Source organism: Pelophylax lessonae (assembly GCF_965119305.1).
Source record: "Pelophylax lessonae genome assembly, chromosome: 3".
NCBI classification, from domain to species: Eukaryota; Metazoa; Chordata; class Amphibia; order Anura; family Ranidae; genus Pelophylax; species Pelophylax lessonae.
In genome coordinates this window covers 406508188-406532332 of record NC_138770.1, presented here as the reverse complement: position 1 = coordinate 406532332, position 24145 = coordinate 406508188, and the positions used below count along the sequence as shown (strand labels likewise).

The window sequence follows — 24145 nt, the reverse complement described above, 5'->3', positions numbered from 1 at the left end:
TAGTGTTATCTGTGAAATATAGGAGGAGGTTTACTACAACTGGAGCATGCAAAATATATCTGGTGCAGCTCTGCATAGAAACCAACCAGCTTTCAGGTTTTATTGGCAAAGCTTATTTGAATTAGTTGAAGTTAGAAGCTGATTGGCTGCCATACAGAGCTGCACCAGCTTCTGAGCGCCCCAGTTTTAGAAAATCTGCCCCATAATGTCAGAGTATTTAGGCTTGCCATCAACTTTAACCTTTAAAATGCAGTTCCACCCAAAATTGGAAGCTCCCCTTATCTGTCTCCTCCCCCTCCAGTGCCACATTTGGCACCTTTCGGGGGGGGGAGCGGGTACCTGTTTTTGACAAGTACCCCTCCCAACTTATGTCGGACCTCGCCACGGTGAGGTAATTCAGAAGTCTGGCCCCCCTCCTCCTTCCCCGCCACCAGGCCATTCAGAAAGCGCAGGGCTCTTCCGGCATGCATGTTAGGAAATTGACTGTGAAGCTGCAAGGCTTCGCTGCCGCTTCCCATTACAGGATATGCCAGCTGTAGCACCCGAGAGCCAATTGGCTGAGGTGCCAACATCGATGGATTCCGGGACAGGTAAGTGTCCGAATATTAAAAGCCAGCTACAGTATGTGTAGCTGCTGACTTTTAATTTTCCTGTGGGGGGGCTGCAGCTCCTCTTTAACAACAGCAGTCACTGCTAGCTACACTTTATTACCAAAAGTATTGGGACGCCTGCCTTTACACGCACTCAAACTTTAACGGCATCCCAGTCTTAGTCTGTAGGGTTTAATATTGAGTTGGCCCACCATTTGCAGCTATAACAGCTTTAACTCTTCTGGTAAAGTTGTCCACAAGGTATAGGAATGTATCTATGGGAATAAACAACGAGGTGTACCTATATTGCTACAATAGCTGAAAGACACACTAGCAGCGCTTATATAGAGAATAGGTCCCTATACATCAACCCAGAGTCTCTTATTGAATCCGTGTGAATATCAATGTGTATATTGTCCATCCATATACTGGGAGGATCAGTAGTCCAAAAGATCAACTTCCATCACTGTGCAGGTACGACCTAAACAGCCTTCACCACACCACCGTGCAAGCCCTATGGTATTAAACTCACCAGAGCCCCCTGAGTACAGGCCAAATGGGTGTCTTTGATTCCAAAGCTCCAAATCCGACTCCGGGTGGGAAATTGATGGACCCCTCTCCTCACTCATAGAACCATGCCAATACGTGTTACATGTAAGTTGATGGAATAATAGCACATAGCGTAATATTGCTAAACCACACGTTTATTCGCACATGAACATAAAACTCTGCAAAAGTTGCACTCACAAACATTCAATGTAAAGAGGCATGTAATGAGGTAAACTTGCGTCAGGTCAGCTTCCACTGATGTTAAACAGTCTCCACTCGGTACCTAAGTAGACAGACCTCCGGGCATGACACCAAACGCTGGAACCTCGTGACCACGGAACCACGCCCTGACCGGTTTCATCAACCAATGACTTCTTCCGAGGGCGTGGTCTCACAGTACGGTCATTGGTACATATACTGAGAGGGATGGGCGGCCCTCTTGTTGCGGGATGACGCGCTGCGTCCAGCGTCAACGTCATCACGCTCCCTATCTCGCTGACCGGAGATGTACTTCCGCCCTAACTACCTCTCCTCCTCCATCACAGTTCCACGGTTACCCCCAAATCACCGATCGCTCAGGCTGGATGGGTGCCATGTACTACGGGGTCAACGGAGGTGCTATATGCATCAATAATATTTAAGCAGCACGTATTCTGAGAGGGATGGGCGGCCCTCTAGTTGTGGGATGGCGCTGCCCTTACGGCGTCCATGTCATCGCGCTGCCCATCTCCCTAAGTGGAGATGTGCTTCCGCCCTAACTACCTCCCCTCCTCCATCTCCATTCCAGGGTTAACCCCAAAATGACTGATCGCTCAGGCTGAATGGGTACCATGGACTACGGGGTCATCAGAGGTACTACATGCATAGATATTATTTTAATGCCACGTATAACCAATACAAATCATATAATTACAATGTTCGGTAATCTATACAGTAAAAATGCAATTACAATCATATACAATAATATAAATATAAAATACATCACTATACATCCATAAATAATTAAAATATACGAATTATACTAAAAAGCATTAAAAGCCATAAAATGTTAACATAAGGCTCAAAATGTCCATAAAATCATAAATACAAAGATTATTTAATAAAATCCGCAAATAATCTATTAAAGGATATGTAAATATCTCCAGACAAGGTAAAATATCGCACTACTCCATATCTATAAATTAGGACTGGAAATAACCTACACATATATATAGAAAACACATAAAATGTATTCCAATATATGTATATATAAAATTCCACTCAAAGCAAACTATATCGAACTCAATAATTGCTAATAAAGCAGTTTATGTCGAGTTCTATGTTCAACCCATTTGGATGTAGGGCATTGGTTAAAAAGATCCAATGAGTTTCTCGCTTTGACAGCTCCTTCACTCTATTGGACCCCCTCCAAACTGGGTCAACACGTTCAATCCCCCAAAACTTTAACATGGTAGGATCACAATTGTGATGGCGCTTAAAGTGGAGGGACACGTTGTGATCTTTATAACCTTTTTTAATATTCGCTATGTGCTCCGAAATCCTCACCGCCATGGTTCTCTTCGTCCTGCCTATATAAATGAGACCACATGGGCATTCCATGCCATACACCACGTGTGTAGTGTGGCATGTGATCAAATCTTTCATCTCAAAATGCTTCCCATTTGCCGAGGAATAGAATGTTGTAAAACCACGCAAATGGGTCTGCACTTGTTTGCAGGTTTTACAGTGACGGCACGCGACAAAAACCGGAACGGTTGTCCCAGAACATAGTAGGTTTTGTGGGGGGATCTAGGACCTTTTGTACTATTTGGTCCCCAAAGGTAGGAGCTTTTTTGTAAATAAAAGTAGGTGAAGATGGAATTTCTTTACCTAAAATCTTGTCTAGGCACAAAACTCCCCAATGTTTTTTAAAAATGTTCTCAATTTCTCTAAACTGGGTGTTGTATTGGGTCAAAAAACTCCACTCGTGTTTGCCGTCTTGATTTCGTACCCGATCCACCAGACATTCCTCTTGTGAAAGTGTAGGCACTTCAGATATATTATTTTCTAATAGATCACCATCGTAACCTTTTTCGAGAAATCTCTGTTTGATCACCTGGGATTGGGTTATGGAAATCAAGATCTGTGGTGCAATTTCTCCTGACTCTTAGGAGTTGCCCCTTAGGTATATTTTTAAGCCACTGGTAGTGGTGACCACTTTGTATTGGGAGATACCCGTTGCGATCGGTAGGTTTGAAAAAAACTTTTGTCTCTAACCTCTCGTTACGCAACATGATCTCCACATCTAGAAAATGTATCGCATAGCGATTCCAGTTGGGCTCCAACTTAATGTTGTTACGGTTAGCATTCAGAGAATCCGCAAAGTCTCTCAGGGCACATTCTGAACCCTCCCACACAAAAAACAAATCATCGATGTACCTGTACATTTTTAACTTGTCTTTGTGGGGGGCATAAACAAATCTATCCTTCCACTCCCCCATAAACAGATTGGCGAGGCTAGGGGCGAACTTAGCGCCCATAGCCACGCCACGTTTCTGGTTATAAAATATGCCGTTGTACCAGAAATAATTATGCGTTAAGCAAAATTCCAGTGCATGTTTTAGGAACCTCTTCTGGGCATCTGGGAGGTCAGATCTTCTACTTAGGGCCCATTTTAGGGCAAGCAGAGCATCCTCGTGCTGTATCACCGTGTATAGCGAGGATACATCAGCCGTTACTAAGTAGATTTCCTTATTTGGAGATATCTGTATTTCTTTGAGTGCCCTCAAAAAATCTTTGGTGTCCTTTAGATATGATTTCAAATCTATAACACTCTTTTGTAAGAAGAAGTAAAGATATTCTCCTAATCTTGCTGTAACCGAATTAATTCCGTTTACTATAGGTCTAGCGGGAGGATTTAACACATCCTTGTGAATCTTGGGTAATGTGTAAATCGTAGGCAAAGGTTTGAAACTAGGCATAAGGTACCTTTTTTCTTTTTCTGATAGAACTCTCTTATCAAATCCATATGTAATAAGATCGTTCAGTACCCTACGGTATTCAAGCGTTGGGTCACCTTTTAACTGTACATATGTGTCAGTATCTGACAAGAGACCGCACAACTGTGTGTGATAAAATTCTTTCTTTAAGATGACAACACCTCCTCCCTTATCCGCTGGGCGGATAACCACATCTTTTCTCTTCTCTAATGCCTCTAAACCATCTTGTATATGACGAGGATTCACCATTTTTTTGGGTTGTAATGCATTTACATCCCTCAAAACTAAATTTTTAAAGACCTCTATACACTGATTAGATGGCTGTGGCGGGTTGAACAAAGAGTGTTTTTTTAAACCGCTATTTACACCTATAGTATGTCCTTTATTACTTACTGGATTTCTATTCGTGGTTCTCGTTGGGTTCAAAAAGTAACGTCTCAAATTAGTCTTGCGAATGTATTTGTGAACGTCAACATAAACATTAAATTTGTTCAAAGGTCTATGTTTCGCACATTTGAGGCCTGCATTAAGAATGTTTACCTCTTTTTGTGATAAAGGTACATTCGCGAGGTTATAGATGCCGGTCAGTCCACAACCCTCCTTCTTTTTTTGGAGTTTTCGTCCTGCCCGACAACTTCTTGTATGGGGTCTGCTCTGGGGACTGGATGAACATATGGGCCACCTCTCCCTGGGAATTGGTGGCTCATGTAATCCGGCTGAGGAGGTCCCCTGCCCGAGGGTCTCCCCCTCCAAGGCCTGCCTCCCCTCCTCCCACCCCTGCCCCTTCCTCCCCTCCATAAAAAAGGACAAGGGGGGGGTGGAGTGGATGGGTCCTCATACCCGTCTAGATGTTCAAATCTATTATGCACAGGGAAATGTCTCGGAGGAGGTCCCCTATAGGGAGTTCCCTGAGCCCCCTGATTTCTAACCGGGACCTGTTGCCACTGTGCATATCCAGCGTTGTTGTTTGGAGGTTGCTTCTTTGGCTTCCTCTTTTTCTTCTCAACCAAAGGTTGATTAACACTGGGTTGAGAACTCTGAGGTCCGCTTCCCACATTGGACCCCGAAGGAAGAGGTGTACATAGGGTTATAATCAACGGGACCCCATTATTAGCTGGTGAAATAGGATACTGCCAGGCATATATCAACCCATTTCGAAAATCCAGTGTATCTCTCCTATATTTTTTTATCTTTTTCTTATGTGTATCTTTATCTACCTTCTCTAGTTTCTTTTTTATATCTGTGTTAAATTTCTTGACTTGTGCAGTATCCTTTTTTGGCTCTAATATAAGCTGTATATCAGCTATCTTTTTTTCTAATATGGCCATTTTTCGCCTTTTTCTCCTAAGGACCAATTCCTGGAGTTTCAAACCTACTCCATTGAAGAAATCCAACCATTCAGAAGTCGAGGCCTCATGCTCTAAGGCAGGGGTAATGAATTAAAATTCAAGGAGGTCCGGTTGCTAAAATTTTCTTTGGGCCGAGGTCCGAATCAGAAGTCTGAGCTATGACTCAGAAAGATGGGCAAAACAAAAACGTGTCCATCAGCGTTGCTCTTAACATAAAATATGCCCATTTGATTGCCCCCTAACATAAAATGTGTCCATCAGCGTGCCCCTTAACATAAAATAAGGAGCACGCTGATGGGCACATTTTATGTTAGGGGGCACTCTGATGGGCACATTTTATGTTAGGGGGCACGCTGATGGGCACATTTTATGTTAGGGGGCACTCTGATGGGCACATTTTATGTTAGGGGGCACGCTGATGGGCACATTTTATGTTAGGGGGCACTCTGATGGGCACATTTTGTTAGGGGGCACACTGATGAGCAAAACAAAACGTGTCCATCAGTGTTGCTCTTAACATAAAATATGTCCATTAAAGTGCCCCTTAACATAAAATGTGCCCATCAGAGTGCCCCCTAACATAAAACGTGCCCATCAGCGTGACCCTTAGCATAAAATTTGCCCATCAGCGTGCCCCCTAGCATAAAATTTGCCCATCGGGGTGACCCTTAGCATAAAATTTGCTCATCAGCGTGCCTCCTAGCATAAAATGCGCCCATCGGCGTGACCCTTAGCATAAAATTTGCCCATCAGCATGCCCCTTAACATAAAATATGCCCATCAGTGTGACCCTAACATAAAATAAGGGGAACGCTGATGGGCACATTTTATGTTAGGGGGCACTTTGATGGGCACATTTTATGTTAGGGGGCATTCTGATGGGCACATTTTATGTTAGGGGCACTTTGATGGGCACATTTTATGTTAGGCGGCATTCTGATGGGCATATTTTATGTTAAGGGGAACTCTAATGGGCATATTTTATGTTAAGGGGAACTCTAATGGGCATATTTTATGTTAAGGGGAACTCTAATGGGCATATTTTATGTTAAGAGCAACGCTGATGGACACGTTTTGTTTTGCCCATCAGCGTGCCCCTTAACATAAAATGTTCCCATTAGAGTGCCCCATATGTTAAGGGGCACACTAATGGGAACATTTTATGTTAAGGGGCACTCTAATGGGAACATTTTATGTTAAGGGTCACGCTGATGGGCAAAACAAAACGTGTCCATCAGCGTTGCTCTTAACATAAAATATGCCCATTAGAGTTCCCCTTAACATAAAATATGCCCATTAGAGTTCCCCTTAACATAAAATATGCCCATTAGAGTTCCCCTTAACATAAAATATGCCCATTAGAGTTCCCCTTAACATAAAATATGCCCATTAGAGTTCCCCTTAACATAAAATATGCCCATTAGAGTTCCCCTTAACATAAAATTTGCCCATCAGCGTGACCCTTAACATAAAATAAGGCGCACGCTGATGGGCACATTTTATGCTAGGGGGGACTCTAATAGGCATATTTTATGGGGCACTCTAATGGACACAAATGTGTGCCCCTTAACAAAATATGCCCATCAGTCTGCATTTTATAAAAATGTGCCCCACATACCTTTGGGAGCAGAAAATGCGGGAGCCAGGAGCAGCGAACATCAGAGAGGCAGGGCGAGCACGCTTCTAGGCTGAGTGTGAGAGTCAGGAGCCGCAGTTACGAGCAGGGGGGCAGGGCCCGCTCGTGACGTCACGCCCCAACTCGCGGCTGGCTGGGAGCCGAAGAAAGAAGCAGGGGGCGGGGCCCGCTCGTGACGTCTCGCCCCAACTCGCGGCTGGCTGGGAGGGAGCCGAAGAAAGAAGCAGGGGGCGGGGCGCACACACGTAATGACACCCGCGGTCCCAGCAAACTAATAACTACTTACAGTGGCGGCCTGACGGGTCCGGGCGGAAGCATCGTGCGGGCCGCTCCTGGACCGCGGGCCGCCATTTAGTGACGGCTGCTCTAAGGCATCCTGAGGAGTGACATCCCACCTCAAACTTCTCATGGTGATCTTATCCTTCAAGTATTGGTCAAAGGTGCAAATAGCCCACCATGTGCAGACCTGTTTTTCTAACAGGTTCCCCAACATGGTGAGATTAGTGTTGAGATCCAATTCTGGTTCATCAACAGGCTCCTCTGAGAAAATATCATCTATTTTCAGAGTTCTATTTTTTAAAAAGGAAATTGCATCCATGGCAGCCAGGTTAAAATTACAAACTATAAAACAAAAGAGTAGGATCTATAAATGATCACGGAAAACCCACTCACCTGGCGCACAAAATAAAGATAAAATCTCCTTATTAGTTAAAAGCTTAACCATAAAATTGTGTGGTTTGAATCATAAATCATAAAAACAAACCATACAGTGGGTACGGAAAGTATTCAGACCCCCTTAAATTTTTCACTCTTTGTTGTATTTCAGCCATTTGCTAAAATCATTTAAGTTCATTCTTCTTCCTCATGAATGTACACATAGCACCCCATACTGACAGAAAAACACAGAATTGTTGACATTGTTTCAGATTTATTAAAAAAGAAAAACTGAAATATCACATGGTCCTAAGTATTCAGACCCTTTGCCGTGACACTCATATATTTAACTCAGGTGCTTTCCATTTCTTCTGATCATCCTTGAGATGGTTCTACACCTTCATTTGAGTCCAGCTGTGTTTGATTATACTGATTGGACTTGATTAGGAAAGCCACACACCTGTCTATATAAGACCTTCCAGATCACAATGCATGTCAGAGCAAATGAGAATCATGATGTCAAAGGAACTGCCTGAAGAGCTCAGAGACAGAATTGTGGCAAGGCACAGATCTGGCCAAGGTTACAAAAAGATTTCTACTGCACTTAAGGTTCCTAAGAGCACAGTGGCCTCCATAATACTCAAATGGAAGACGTTTGGGACGACCAGAACCCTTCCTAGAGCTGGCCGTCCGGCCAAACTGAGCTATCGGGGGAGAAGAGCCTTGGTGAGAGAGGTAAAGAAGAACCCAAAGATCACTGTGGCTGAGCTCCAGAGATGCAGTCAGGAGATGGGAGAAAGTTGTAGAAAGTCAACCATCACTGCAGCCCTCCACCAGTCGGGGCTTTATGGCAGAGTGGCCCGACGGAAGCCTCTCCTCAGTGTAAGACACATGAAAGCCCGCATGGAGTTTGCTAAAAAACACCTGAAGGACTCCAAGATGGTGAGAAATAAGATTCTCTGGTCTGATGAGACCAAAATAGAACTTTTTGGCCTTAATTCTAAGCGGTATGTGTGGAGAAAACCAGGCACTGCTCATCACCTGTCCAATACAGTCCCAACAGTGAAGCATGGTGGTGGCAGCATCATGCTGTGGGGGTGTTTTTCAGCTGCAGGGACAGGAGGCCTGGTTGCAATCGAGGGAAAGATGAATGCGGCCAAGTACAGGGATATCCTGGACAAAAACCTTCTCCAGAGTGCTCTGGACCTCAGACTGGGCCAAAGGTTTACCTTCCAACAAGACAATGACCCTAAGCACACAGCTAAAATAACGAAGGAGTGGCTACACAACAACTCCGTGACTGTTCTTGAATGGCCCAGCCAGAGCCCTGACTTAAACCCAATTGAGCATCTCTGGAGAGACCTAAAAATGGCTGTCCACCAACGTTTACCATCCAACCTGACAGAACTGGAGAAGATCTGCAAGGAGGAATGGCAGAGGATCCCCAAATCCAGGTGTGAAAGACTTGTTGCATCTTTCCCAAAAAGACTCCTGGCTGTATTAGATCAAAAGGGGGCTTCTACTAAATACTGAGCAAAGGGTCTGAATACTTAGGACCATGTGATATTTCAGTTTTTCTTTTTTAATAAATCTGCAACAATGTCAACAATTCTGTGTTTTTCTGTCAGTATGGGGTGCTATGTGTACATTCATGAGGAAGAAGAATGAACTTAAATGATTTTAGCAAATGGCTGCAATATAACAAAGAGTAAAAATTTAAGGGGGTCTGAATACTTTCCGTACCCACTGTATATCAGCAGCTGCTATTATAAAACAGAGAATAAACAACGAGGTGTACCTATATTGCTACAATAGCTGAAAGACACACTAGCAGCGCTTATATAGAGAATAGGTCCCTATACATCAACCCAGAGTCTCTTAATGAATCCGTGTGAATATCAATGTGTATATTGTCCATCCATATACTGGGAGGATCAGTAGTCCAAAAGATCAACTTCCATCACTGTGCAGGTACGACCTAAACAGCCTTCACCACACCACCGTGCAAGCCCTATGGTATTAAACTCACCAGAGCCCCCTGAGTACAGGCCAAATGGGTGTCTTTGATTCCAAAGCTCCAAATCCGACTCCGGGTGGGAAATTGATGGACCCCTCTCCTCACTCATAGAACCATGCCAATACGTGTTACATGTAAGTGGATGGAATAATAGCACATAGCGTAATATTGCTAAACCACACGTTTATTCGCACATGAACATAAAACTCTGCAAAAGTTGCACTCACAAACATTCAATGTAAAGAGGCATGTAATGAGGTAAACTTGCGGAAGTACATCTCCAGTCAGCGAGATAGGGAGCGTGATGACGTTGACGCTGGACGCGCCGCATCATCCCGCAACAAGAGGGCCGCCCATCCCTCTCAGTATATGTACCAGTGACCATACTGTGAGACCACGCCCTCGGAAGAAGTCATTGGTTGACAAAACCGGTCAGGGCGTGGTTCCGCGGTCACGAGGTTCCAGCGTTTGGTGTCATGCCCGGAGGTCTGTCTACTTAGGTACCGAGTGGAGACCGTTTAACATCAGTGGAAGCTGACCTGACGCAAGTTTACCTCATTACATGCCTCTTTACATTGAATGTTTGTGAGTGCAACTTTTGCAGAGTTTTATGTTCATGTGCGAATAAACGTGTGGTTTAGCAATATTACGCTATGTGCTATTATTCCATCCACTTACATGTAACACGTATTGGCATGGTTCTATGAGTGAGGAGAGGGGTCCATCAATTTCCCACCCGGAGTCGGATTTGGAGCTTTGGAATCAAAGACACCCATTTGGCCTGTACTCAGGGGGCTCTGGTGAGTTTAATACCATAGGGCTTGCACGGTGGTGTGGTGAAGGCTGTTTAGGTCGTACCTGCACAGTGATGGAAGTTGATCTTTTGGACTACTGATCCTCCCAGTATATGGATGGACAATATACACATTGATATTCACACGGATTCAATAAGAGACTCTGGGTTGATGTATAGGGACCTATTCTCTATATAAGCGCTGCAAGTGTGTCTTTCAGCTATTGTAGCAATATAGGTACACCTCGTTGTTTATTCTCTGTTTTATAATAGCAGCTGCTGATATATGGTTTGTTTTTATGATTTATGATTCAAACCACACAATTTTATGGTTAAGCTTTTAACTAATAAGGAGATTTTATCTTTATTTTGTGCGCCGGATGAGTGGGTTTTCCGTGATCATTTATAGATCCTACTCTTTTGTTTTATCTATGGGAATGTTTGACCATTTTTCCAGAAGTGCATTTGTATATTTAGGCACTGATGTTGGACGAGAAGGCCTGGCTCACAGTCTCCGTTCAAATTCATCCCAAGGGTGTTCTATCGGTCAGGACTCTGTGCAAGCCAGTCAAGTTCCTCCACCCCAAACTCACTCATCCATGTCTTTATGGACCTTTACAGTGTATCTACAACCTTTATTCGCCAAAAAACCCTCTATATGCCTTTCTAAACTGCTTTCACTTCTTTGCTGGGCGCTCAACTTCCTTGACCTGTGCACCCATTCCATTGGGTGTGTCTTTGGTGTTCACTAAATTGCTGTCATTGCCGATGACAATGACGACACATCAGGACGTAACCCAGATAATAGCTGTAACAGGAGTTTAAAATCCCATCACATTGTACATCTTTTGCTCTGTAAGGACATACAAGCCCTCTAAGTCCTCCTATATTGAATTGTATCGTAACTGTATTGTCTTCTCTCATATTGTAAAGCGCTGCGCAAACTGTTGGCGCTATATAAATCCTGTATAATAGTAATAATAATATTAATACAAAAACGTCTTAAATCAAAACTTTAGAACACTGAAAATAAAGACTGCAAATTTGTCAATAGTTTTACTGTGAAGATGACAACCGATTTAGCCGGTCACGTTTTACTGTTCAGAAATAGATAAGATTAGAAAAAGCAAAGGTACAGGGTTCAGATTGGGTCAAATATTTTTTTTTTTTTACATGGACATCTTGGCACAGTAATCATCCAGGAATGATATAAATAAAACTTTTGTGACCCCTTGTATTTGTGCTACACTGAGTGAAGAGGTAAGATCAGAGAGCAGAAAGGTAAGATCTCCTTTAATATTGTGAAGTATGTGAATATTTATATTGTTCTTTTTCTTTTAATTTATGCAATTGTTGAAATTATAGATCTCCTACAATGGCACAAGAAGGTCTGGAAGAGGCACTGAATTATTTTATATTCCAGTATAAGGACATTTGTTTCCATAATGGATTCACAACACCTGAATTCATAGATTCATTGGAACACATGGAAATTAGAGAGAGCGATGTGTTTTTAGTTACATATCCTAAGTCAGGTAATTATTATTATTATTCTTATCATCAATGACTAAGTAGCACTTAATGCAACATTAATTATTAGGTGGATAGAGTGGGGAAGAGTTGAAACCGCTACATTTTTTATAAAGTAGGGAAAGGCTAGATCCGCTGTTAGGTTTTTGATGCTAATAATGACAAAAAGCCATCAAATCAAATTGATAAATCAGATAGTCAGATTTACTGAAGTCCCATATGGCCATGTTTAGGATGGAGGGCAGCGCTGCGACTGTGAGCAGCGATGGGCTGAATGTCAGACAGTGTGCATTTTGTATCAAAACAGAGGTGCGCTCCATAGACAAGAAGTACTTACAGCACATGTGCAGTGACATATTTGCTGTTTCTTAGTAGGAGGATGTGCCCAAGGGAGAGGCAGGAAAGCTGGTGCAGGCTGAAACAAAAAACAACAATAAAAAAATAAAGGAAAGTAAAAAACTGTAATATAAACTGCATAGTAATGTCCCCAATATTCTCTGTTCAAATAGCTCAAACATTCGCAGAGCCTTCATGCATATAATTGTCGCATTTTTAATCCAATATATTTACTTCCTATGATCGTCAGCTCCATCTAGCGGCCATAACAAGGTATTTTTCTGAAATATCTCAAACAGGAAAATTGCACATTATGGACAAAAAATGGAACTGACTATCATAGGAAATAAACATATTAGACATAATATGGCAATTACTTAAAAAAAATAAAATAAAAAAAAATAAAAAAGACTGGCTAGCAGTATTATCTAATGTTTATTAAATTGTGGAAAATTAATGGAACAAAAACATTGAATATTTAAAGAACAGTTGCCCTCTAGTGGTAAATCTGTATGAATACTTTATAGCTACAGAATAATTAAGAAAAATGAAAAAAAGAAGACAGAAAGCGAGTGTATAAATATGACGGCTGGAATGAACTCAGTGCATTCATTCATGCCATCAGTAAAGAGAGCACCAAATTTGTGAATCCACATCGTCTTAGCATTGTTTAAAGTGGTTGTATGCCTCTGGACGTTTCTTTCCTGCAAGGTAAAGTCATAACGTGCTAGTATGGAATGTGAATCTTACCTTCAAATGAAGCTCTTACAGTGCTGCGATGTCAGTGCTGCAGAGGCTCTCATTTTCACCCGTCTTGCTTCTGGGTTCGCAGACTCCCACGTATGCGCACGGGAGCCGCCGTTCACGGCACAGGGTGGCTGTTCCTTTAGAGCGCATGCGCCAGTGATGTCACTGACTGCATGTAGAGTAAATATCTCCTATACAGTGCACATTTAGGAAATATTTACACTACCTATTAGTATGAATTATTATAGGCTTACTTATAGGTAAAAGGCATGTATGGAAGTTTACTTTCTCTTTAATCTATTCATTCTATTATAGTCAGATTAACATTGGATAAATTACGCACATCAAGTCGACACATTCATCCCCTTCCAGTCCTGGCCATTTTTCAGCTTTCAACTCTGTCATACTTTGAATGACAAATACTCATGCAAGACTGTACCGAAATTCCTTTTTAATCATTTTTTGAGACAGATAGGGCTTTCTTTTGGTGGTATTTATTCACCACTGAGTTTAGTTTTTTCATTTATATAGCAAAAAGTATAAAAGGAAATTTTTGAAAAAAAAAAAAAAACCAAAAACATATTTTTCATAGTTTCTGTTTTAAAATTTTGCAAATAAATAATCTTTCTTTATACATTAGGCCAACATATATTCTGCTACATTTTTTTGATTAAAATAACCCAAATCAGTGTATGTTATTTAGTCTGTGTGAACGTTATAAAGTCTACAAACTATGGAATATATTATATTTTTGAAAATTGATCAATCCTGATATACTGACAGCCTATCTCATTTTTTGAGGCTCTAAAATGCCAGGACAGTACAAATACCCCCTAAATTACCCCTTTTTGGAAAGTAGACATTCTGGGGTGTTTAGTAAGAAGCATGATGAGTTTTTTTGAAGTTGTAATTTTTGACACAGTTTTTTTGAAAAATTAGAAAATAAACGTGGGTTTGTTTTTTAAAAAAAGGTTATTTCTCACACACAACATGGGCATACTTACAATTACACCCCAAAACATATTATGTTATGCCTCCTGAGTAGCCTAGATGCACAAAGGGGCCCACAATCCAAGGAGCCCCTTCGGGCGTTCCAGTGGCATAAATTACACATCTAATTTCCTGAATACCTATCACATTTCTGGAGGCCCTGGAGTACCAGGACAGTGGAGAAATCTACAAAATGACCTCAATTATGAAAGCAAATACTACAAGGTATTTTCTGAAAGGCATAGTGAGTCTTTTAAAAATGTCTTTTTTTTTTTTTGCCACGCGTTTTTGCAAAATACAGGCAAGAAAATGAAATTATATTTTTTACACAAAGTTGTGAATTAAAAATATATTTCTAACACACATCATAGGCATCCTTGGAAATACACCCCAAAACACATTCTGCTACTCCCGAGTGTTAGCGATACCACATGCATGAGACTTTTTCCAAGCCTAGCCGCACATAAGGACCTCAAATCCAAGGAGCACCTTCAGGCTTTCTAGGACCAAATATTACATTGAATTTTCGGACTACCTATTGCATATTTGGAGGCCCTGGAGCACAAAGACAGTGGAAATACCCCCCCCCCCCAAAAAAAAAGCAAAATACCCCAAGGTATTTTTTAAAAGGCACAGTGACTCTTTTGAAGACTTTGCATAGAAACCAATCAGATTTCAGGTTTTTTTGTTAAAGCTTTATTGAACAAGCTAAATTTAGAAGCTGATTAGCTACCATGCACAGCTGCCCCAGACTTTGCACTCTTCTGTTTTAGTAAATCAACCCCATTGTATTTTGTGTATCACACAAATTAACCAATTGTGTCAAAGCCAATGCACTGTAATGGTCACCTCTATATGAGTGGTCAGGGAAAATATCTTAGTGTAGAGTCGCCTATAGCAGTCCCAGTTCCTATAAGCTAAGCATGCCCAGCCTACTGGTACGTGGCTGTCCCTGGGAATGCTTTGTTCACTTACAGCAAGTACAGGAGATTGAAGAAAAGAAGAACAAAGGGATATCCCCCTGAAGAAGCCACGTGACCCTGTGGTGTAACACGTAGGGGAGGGGCCAATCTGTCATCACACTGAGGCGTGCATTGTGAGCATACCGTGGAAATACAGTTTGATTGTCTAATACCCGCACTGTGAGGACTGAATGCTTTTTTACGGTTTGGTGCAATCTAAGCACCAGGAAAATGTGAGTGTTTTTATATTTAGTGTTTAATAAAGTGGTTGTTTTAAAAGATAAAGCACTAAGTCCAGCTTTCTCTCTTTATGATTTGGGCGTATGGAGATAAGTGTAAGAGAAGAAGGATTCTAAATTCAAGATTGCCACCAAAGGAGTGAAACAGTATAAAACAGATCCCCAGAGAGGGACAAAAGTGCATATAGACCATTGGTTGGATTTATCCCCCAGGTGAGGGCACATCAGATGAGGGGATTATGACTAGGTGATGGCACATCAGATGAGGTGATTATCACTAATGCATGTGGATGATTGGAGCACATAGTGGTGAACACTAATAAAGGAAGCAGTCGTTTGGATATGTGAGCACAAGCCTGTTTTTTTATGAACTGTTGAGCATATGCAAGCAAATTCATACCAAATGACACTTTATGGACTGATGCATTGTTTGTTTTCTTTATGGTATATATGGTTTGATATGATATGCTGATTCTGAAAATTGCTATGCAAACAGATTTAAAGGGATACTAGCACATTAGCATTCGGGAGCGCGGCACCACTTTATAATATCATCATAAATCAATGGTTCCCTATAGAGCTGTCCTAACTGGTCTGACTTTGAAAAAGGTTCCTGCACTACTTTGTTCAGACTTTGGTCCGTTTTCAGCCCATTCAATATCATTAAAGATGGATCAAAGTCGGATTAGCATCCTAACTGGTCCAACTTGTGGCATGTGACTTGTAATCTGAGGATCTTGAAGGGGAATCCCACGCCAACATGTAAAAAAAAACAGTGTGGAGTCCCCCCATGACCATATTAGGCCCTTTGAATCTGGTAAGAATCTTGAGAGGGAACCCCATGCCAACATTTTTAAAAATGAACATCGTGGGCCCCCCCAAGACCATACCAGGCTCTTATCTGAGCACACACAGGGGGGGCCCCCAGATCCCTGTCCTCCCCCCTATGTGAATGAGTATGGGGTACACTGTACCCCTATTCATTCACCCAAAAAAAGTGTCAAAATAAATAAAAACAGTTGTGTTAGCTTCAGCACATGCTATTTCTTATATAGCCATGGGGCGTGGCCATCTGGTGATGTTATCCGGAGACCCCGTTCCTTGTGACATCACCGCCCCTTAATGCCGCGGAAGATGACAGCAGAGGGAGAAAAACTAGAGGAAGAACAAGAGAAAGAAGAAAGCAGAGGGAGAAGAATCGGAGTTCTGTAATTTTAGTCCTGTCATTTTTTTAAAAATTAGTTTTCCTGTTATCAGTCTCAAAAAATATTGCGTCCTTCAAAACTTTGGTATTTTGGCTTTTCTATCTTGGCTTGCTCCTCGAAAATTTTGTTTTTCGTACAGTTGCACAATTCTTTTGCATTGGCTAAATGGGATATTATAGAGCCATGGCGTATAATGAAAATTTCAGAAATGTAAGAGCTATTAATATAAACAATTTTAAAAGGCATTTTAGTAATCATGAATGTTTTGTGGTTTACAGCTTTTGCTGTAGGCATAAAAAATGTAAAAACGACTTAAATGTTATTTGCAGGTACAATATGGACACAGCAAGTTCTAAGTCTGATCTTTCATGAAGGACATAGGAATGGATCAGAAAATATTGACAACGTTACCAGAGTTCCATGGATCGAATATAATATAAACAACGTTGACTTTAATAGCCGAAAATCTCCTCGCCTCTTCACATCACACCTGCCTTACTATCTTATGCCAAAAGATCTCAGTTTCAAGAGAGCAAAAGTAAGCAAAATGGATGTTAATTTAATTTTATAATGTGTAGTAGTAACTACATCTACACTAATAAGGTGCATTCAAACAATGAGCAAAACATTCATAACATGTGATACAAAATAAACATTAAGTAAAGTGCTAAAGATAACGTGATAAAGGTGTTAAAAAGCGGTAATAATAAAAGTGCTTAGGGCAGTATTAAATCAAACAAATAGTCCATAAACATGAAAAAAGTCCTTTAACTTTAGGTGAGTCTTGCTGCTATGTGAATTCAAAGTGGTGTGCTCCCCTCCTATGTGCCCCACTCACCAGCTGTATGTACAAAACAGGCTTTGATAATATATACTTCTTTCTCCGCTCTTTCCACTTGTTGATGTTTGGCTGTTAATTGTATCAAAAGAATATGATCGTGTAATCACTTCTTATCACCACCTCCTCTCCTCCACTTCACCCGCACTTGCAGCAACTGTATATTCGTTTGCCACTCTCAGCCTCCTTCCCCAAAGTCCTTGGAGGCCCAATTGTAACTTTGCCGAAACCAGATAAACCATCCATTTCACCCGCAAATTACAGACTAGCGATGTTTTCCAGCCAAGCACCTCACCAAATGGGTGTTATTTTAATGTTGTAATTTATGTAGAATACATAATAATAATATATATATATATATATATATATATATTTCGTTTTTTTATCTTTACAGATTATCTATGTGAGCAGAAATCCAAAAGATGTCTTGGTGTCATTTTATCACTTCCATAAATTATATACCCAGTTACACATCAAGTTACAGTGGGAAACCTTCTTGGACCTGTTCATGTCTGGGAGAGGTGATTCACAAATAAATATTGTTTTTACTGAATAAAGTACCCACTGATAACATATTTTCACTAACTGTATATTTTTTTTATAGTTACACTAACTGCATAAAACGTTTTTTTTTGTTTTTCTAATGTTAGATAGCATGGGAAGAATTTTAACCTCTGGCACATTTTTTTCCACTCTGGTCAGAGTCTCTAATAAAAATACAGAAAGCAATAAAAATCTGAGGTTTTAACCTTCCCTAAGGCTGGGTTCACACCTAAATCGGATATGGCTCACAGCAGGGGTCCGGTGCATCCCTGTGCTCAGTTTCAGGGAGGAATCAGGACCCAATTTTTGCCTGAATTCGGACCTAAACTGGAGCCAAAGACGCACAGGACCCCTGTGCAATCCGCTCCACAGCCACCAGGGAGATGTGTGAACTGGCTCCATTGAGAGATGGTCACAGACTCCTGTGATGTGAACCCAGCATAAGCTATCCAAAACAAGAGTTTCAAATTATAGATTGCACATGCCATCACATTTCGATTTGTTTCTTTAATAAATATATAATCTTGGGAACATTCCTTTATTTTACAGTGATTGGCGGGTCATGGTTTGATCATCTTAGAGGCTGGTACACCCACAAAGAGGACTACAATATTCTTTTTATGACTTATGAGGAGATGAAAAAAGCAAGTACTACCTAATTGCTGCTATTTGATAACTGGTGGATTTGTGCTTTTACAGATAAAAAGAAGAGATTATGCCACCATTACCAATTTAAATATACTGTACATTGTATTTTTATTCTGAATGTGTTTTACAATAGTTGATTTGCTTTAGGATCTTAGATCAGCTGTAATGAAAATATGCAACTTTGTGGATATCAAACTTGATGACCAAGCAGTAGATACAGTGGTGGAGAAATCATCTTTCAGCACAATGAAACAAGATCCTCTTGCTAATTATCAATTTATGCAAAAGGATGTCTTGGACTTTGAAAAAGGAGACTTTGTTCGCAAAGGTAAAATTTTGTTAGTTATTTCAGTTAACAGATAATAGTTAGTGGTGTGTTGAAAGGGGTTTTCCCTGCAGGGTATCTGGTATAGTAAGTCAGCTTATCAGATAAAATGGGATTGATTTACTAAAGGCAAATAGGTAGTTTACTTTACAAGAGAATTCGTTCTAGAGCTTAGATATTTTGTGATGAAGTGCAAGGAAAAATAAAAAAAAATCTTTGCTTGTTTTGATAATTGGATGATGAAAGTTAGCAGAGCTTCACCTCATTTACTAAGCTCTGGGGAAAACTCCCTTGCAAAGCGAAAGTCATCTTGCAAAGTTAACTTCCTATTTGTTTTTAGTAGATTCACCCCAATGAAACACTATCACATTTAAAGTGGAAGTTTTATCAAAATCTTGGTCCAGTCACATGATCCGGTTCCAGTGCCTGCTTCAGTGTAGAGAAGGGACAGGCGACAACGGATGCCCCATAGTAGGCCTATGGGTGAGGTTACCGCACAGGCATTTGCAGCCGTTGTTGGCGATCTTTCCTCTTCACCGAAGCTACTGCTCGAGAAATCATGTGATGGGACCAGACCAACTTCCGAATAGGTATGTAAAAGCATCTTTTCTTTCATAGGGTGATAGAATTGTCTTAAAATAGGGGTGGGAGTAGGTTTAGCCTTAGTTAGATTTTGACAGAACTTCCACTTTAAAGAGTAACTCCACTTTTGAATGCTCTCTGGCTGATTAATGTATGTTGTAAGGATTTTAACAAACCTTGAGGCAGATGCCTACCACTTTCTGTTCTGAAGAAATGGCTGTTTGCTTCACCATGTTTTTCCCCGAGTCATTTTGAATAGGAGTGAATGGTTCATTATAATCAGCTGATGCACTATTAGTGTTCTGATGAGAAAACTTGCAGTCTCTGCATCCCTTTAGAAGTAATAAACCTTTAGGGCGTATCTCACGAAATATGATATTTTATTGCAGAGGATGGGTAAAACCTGACTTAGTATCTTACTGCAGAGTTCTTTACAAGTAGAAAATGACATTTCCAATGTCATTCTGTACATTTATTAGACAACCAACCAGCAGACATGTCTCTGGGTGGTTGTATCATGCCTGCATGTCCCACTGTCTGAGTTCCACTAAATAATTGTGAGTAAAGCTAGTCATAAGCATATGAAGACAAAGGAAAAAGTGTACATTATGAACTATGGTGCTGTCCTGTAGGCACATGCAAATCATTACCCTCTTCCATGAATTATGTTTGAGCAGAACCCACCAACATGTAACTAGCTCAAGGTGTACAACATAGAACTCGTGGCTTTCTTGTTTAATATATGGTGTTTTCCTAAATGTGGTTTGCGTTGCTCATTGCCACCTGTATAAACCTCTCCCATTGATCTTCATCAGGCACTGTTGGAGACTGGAAAAACAGAATGACTGTGGCACAAAGTGAAAAGTTTGACTTTGTTTATAAGGAAAAGATGAAGGGTCTACCTCTCAAGTTCCTCTGGGACATCAATGATGAAGAAGCAAGCATGATAGAATGAAGTGCTGAAATTGTAAAGTGATTCTATCTCTAAATTAAAATTAGGATTAAAAACTGTACCTGCAAAGGGGCTATTACACACTTATCTCTCCAGCTGTTTGTACCAAGAAACTCTGCTCCATTGATGGGGAAATGCACACCAAAGTCTGCTAAATAACTAACACTACTAGCATAACTAGAACTACGCTCAGTGGCTCCTCCCGCTGACCTCCACTTCAACACAGAAGCAAGGGTTTCTTTACACTGTCATTACCACTCCTCTGAAAAGTGATCCACAGTGGATCACTCGTCAGAGGCATTTGACAGGTGGCTTAGAGGAAATAAGTCACCTCTAGGATGCCTCCTTTAACCCCTCAAAGGCCGCAGCACCGCGCCACAACCGTGTGCATTACATGCCATTGCAGGGATGCAGAGTGGTCCCATTCACTTGAATGGGTTGCGTTTGTTGGCATTACTACCTGCCAAACAGGACCTGTGGTATTATATTTGCTGCAAAGCAAAGTGCTGGCATCTTAGGTTAACCACTTTAAGAGCGGAAGGATTTACCCCCTTCCTGACCAGGCCATATTTTGCGATTCGGCACTGCGTTACTTTAACGGACAATTGTGCGGTCGTGCGACGCTGTATCCAAATAAAATTGACGTCCTTTTTTCCCACAAACAGAGCTTTCGTTTGGTGGTATTTGATCACCTGTGCGATTTTTATTTTTAAGAGAGACAATTCTGAAAGAAAAAACAATATTTTTCACATTCTGCTATATAACATTCCCAAATAAAAAAATTAAAAATCAAAATGTTTTAACATTTTAGGCCAATTTGTTTTCTGCTACATATTTTCGGTAAAACTACTTACTACTGGTAATGGCGGCGATCTGCGATTTTTTGCAGCGGATGAATTGGACCCCTGACTGACATTTTTGACACTTTTGGGGGGACCAGTGACATTACTACAGTAATTAGTGCTAAAAATATGCACTGTTACTGTAATAATGACACTGGCAGGGAAGGGGTTAACACTGTGGTTAAATGTGTACCTGGGGGAGTGTTGCTAACTATGGGGGGGGCGTGGCTTGTGAAATCACCACAGAGACCTGTGTTCCTATATAGCAGGATCACAGGAGCTCTGTGATCATTTCAGGGAGAAAAACGGTCAGCTGTGATTACAACTGAAGTGCAGCGGCGGCAGCGCGCGCTCGGCTCCTACCTGCCTGAGTGTGACCGACGTATAGCTACGTCAGTTCGCCCAGGAGCAGCTGCCTGCCGCAGTATAACTGCGGCGGGCAGTTGTTAAGCGGCTAAGGGGGCTGGTAAAAACACAGAATAACCGACTGCATTTACCACTCCCTGGCCACAAGTGTAAACTAGGTCTTACTGGCTGTGACATATAAATATTTGTTTACGGACACACAAGTACATTACATCTCAAGACTGGGCTTATGTTTCCAAAACATTTCTACTGTTACAGTAATTTTATATGTCATAATAGTTGCAATTCATTACACCTGTATACAGTGGGGATCGAAAGTTTGGGCACCCCAGGTAAAAATTTGTATTAATGTGCATAAAGAAGCCAAGGAAAGATGGAAAAATCTCCAAAAGGCATCAAATTACAGATTAGACATTCTTATAATATGTAAACGATTTGACATTCTTATAATATGTTAACAAAAGTTAGATTTTATTTCCATCATTTACACTTTCAAAATAACAGAAAACAAAAAAATGGCGTCTGAAAAAGTTTGGGCACCCTACAGAGTTAATATCTTGTACTGCCCCCTTTGGCAAGTAACACAGCTTGTAAGTGCTTTGTGTAGCCAGCCAAGAGTCTTTCAATTCTTATTTGAGGTATCTTTGCCCATTCTTCCTTACAAAAGTCTTCCAGTTCTTGTAGATTTCTGGGCTGTCTGTCACGCACTGCTCTTTTAAGGTCTATCCATAGATTTTCAATTATGTTGAGGTCAGGAGATTGTGAAGGCCATGGCAAAACCTTCAGTTTACGCCTCTTGCTGTAATCCCCCATGGATTTCGAGGTGTGTTTAGGATCATTATCCATTTGTAGAAGCCATCCTCTCTTTAACTTCAGCTTTTTCACAGATGACATCAAGTTACCATCCAAAATTTTCTGAAATTTTATTGAATCCATTTTTTCTTCTACTCATGAGATGTTCCCTGTGCCACTGGCTGCAATACAACCCCAAAGCATGATTGATCCACCCCCATGCTTAACAGTTGGACAGAGGTTCTTTTCATTAAATTCTGTGCCCCTTCTTCTCCAAATGTACCTTTGCTCATTCCAGCCAAAAAGTTAAATTTTAACCTCATCGGTCCACAGAACTTGTTTCCAAAATGCACCAGGCTTGTCTATATGTTCATTTGCAAAGTTCAAACGCTGATTTTTGTGGTGAGGACGTAGAAGAGGGTTTCTTCTGATGACTCTTCCATGAAGACCATATTTGTACAAGTATCTCTTATAGTGGAATAGTGTACCACAACTCCAGTGTCTGCCAGATCTTTCTGGAGGGATCGTGCAGTCAAACTTGGGTTTTGAATTGTTTTTCTCACAATCCTGCGAGCTGTTCTGTCTGCTATTTTTCTTGGTCTTCCAGATCTTGCTTTAACTTCCACTGTTCCTGATGACTGCCATTTCTTAATTACATTCCGATTGGAGGATATTGACATCTGAAAACGCTTTGCTATCTTCTTATAGCCTTCTCCAGCTTTGTGAGCGTCAACTATTTTCAGTTTCAGTATTCTAGACAACTGCTTAGAAGATCCCATGGTGCTGATTGTTGAGGCAAGGTCAGATGAGTCTGGGCATTTAAAACCTTTGAGATTGACATCACCTGATCTTCCCAGACGATGATTGAGAACAATCCATGACACTGGCAGGTCTCAGCCTTGTAAAGGGGGCAGTGCATGCTATAAATTATGCAGGGTGCCCAAACTTTTGCAGACGCCATTTTTTTGTTTTCTGTCATTTTGAAAGTGTCAATGATGGAAATAAAATCTTACTTTTGTTGACCTATTATAAGAATGTCTAATCTGTAATTTGATGCCTTTTGGAGATTTGTCCATCTTTCCTTGGCTTCTTTATGCACATTAATAAAAGTTTTTACCTGGGGTGCCCAAACTTTTGATCCCCCATGTACATGTTTTTCACTTCACACATGCAGTGATTAAATTTGTTTTTGTTTCTTTCTTGTTTTCAAGAAAAAAAAAAAAGTTATTCAAATTAAATATGCACGGGGGGAGGGGAAGCAATGCTGACAACGTTTGGTACCTTTGATCTCAAAGAGAAGAGATTTTTTTTCAATACTACTGTGTTTCCCCGAAAATAAGACTGGGTCTCATATTCATTTTGACACCAAAAGACACAGTAGGGCTTATTTTTGGGGTAGGCCTTGTCATGTAATGTGCTGTCCTCCCCCTCCCTGCCTGTCAGGAATCCCCAGTGTGAGCCGAGTGTTTGTAAAATCCTAGAATCCACTGTGTGTTTCTGTATTTTAATTGTGCCAAATACCTTCGCTACAGCGCTGCTCGGCGCTTCCGTGACCCGCCGGAGCTCTCTTCCACGCTCTGAGCTCTGCAGAGGGAGGGTCTGAGATCCCCCACTGACAGCTGGGAGAAGAGGGGGAGAGCAGCGGGAGGTCAGCTGAACCAAAGGTATTTGGCACAGTTATT

The 24145-nt window shown here is 41.1% G+C and overlaps 1 protein-coding gene across 1 annotated transcript in view; it reads left to right on the top strand.

Annotated features, from left to right (window-relative positions):
• LOC309550552 (uncharacterized protein) overlaps positions 1-20539 on the top strand; it is a gene marked incomplete at its 5' end in the record, with an annotated part of 102246 nt that extends 81707 nt beyond the window's left edge. Inside the window, 6 exons of the mRNA XM_082250904.1 lie at positions 11932-12101; positions 16905-17113; positions 17808-17934; positions 18506-18600; positions 18752-18932; positions 20327-20539. Coding sequence (XP_082107030.1) covers positions 11932-12101; positions 16905-17113; positions 17808-17934; positions 18506-18600; positions 18752-18932; positions 20327-20466 — 922 coding nt within the window. The 3' untranslated portion in view covers positions 20467-20539. The remainder of the gene's footprint in view (positions 1-11931; positions 12102-16904; positions 17114-17807; positions 17935-18505; positions 18601-18751; positions 18933-20326) is intronic.
• Between the last annotated feature and the right edge of the window lie 3606 nt (positions 20540-24145).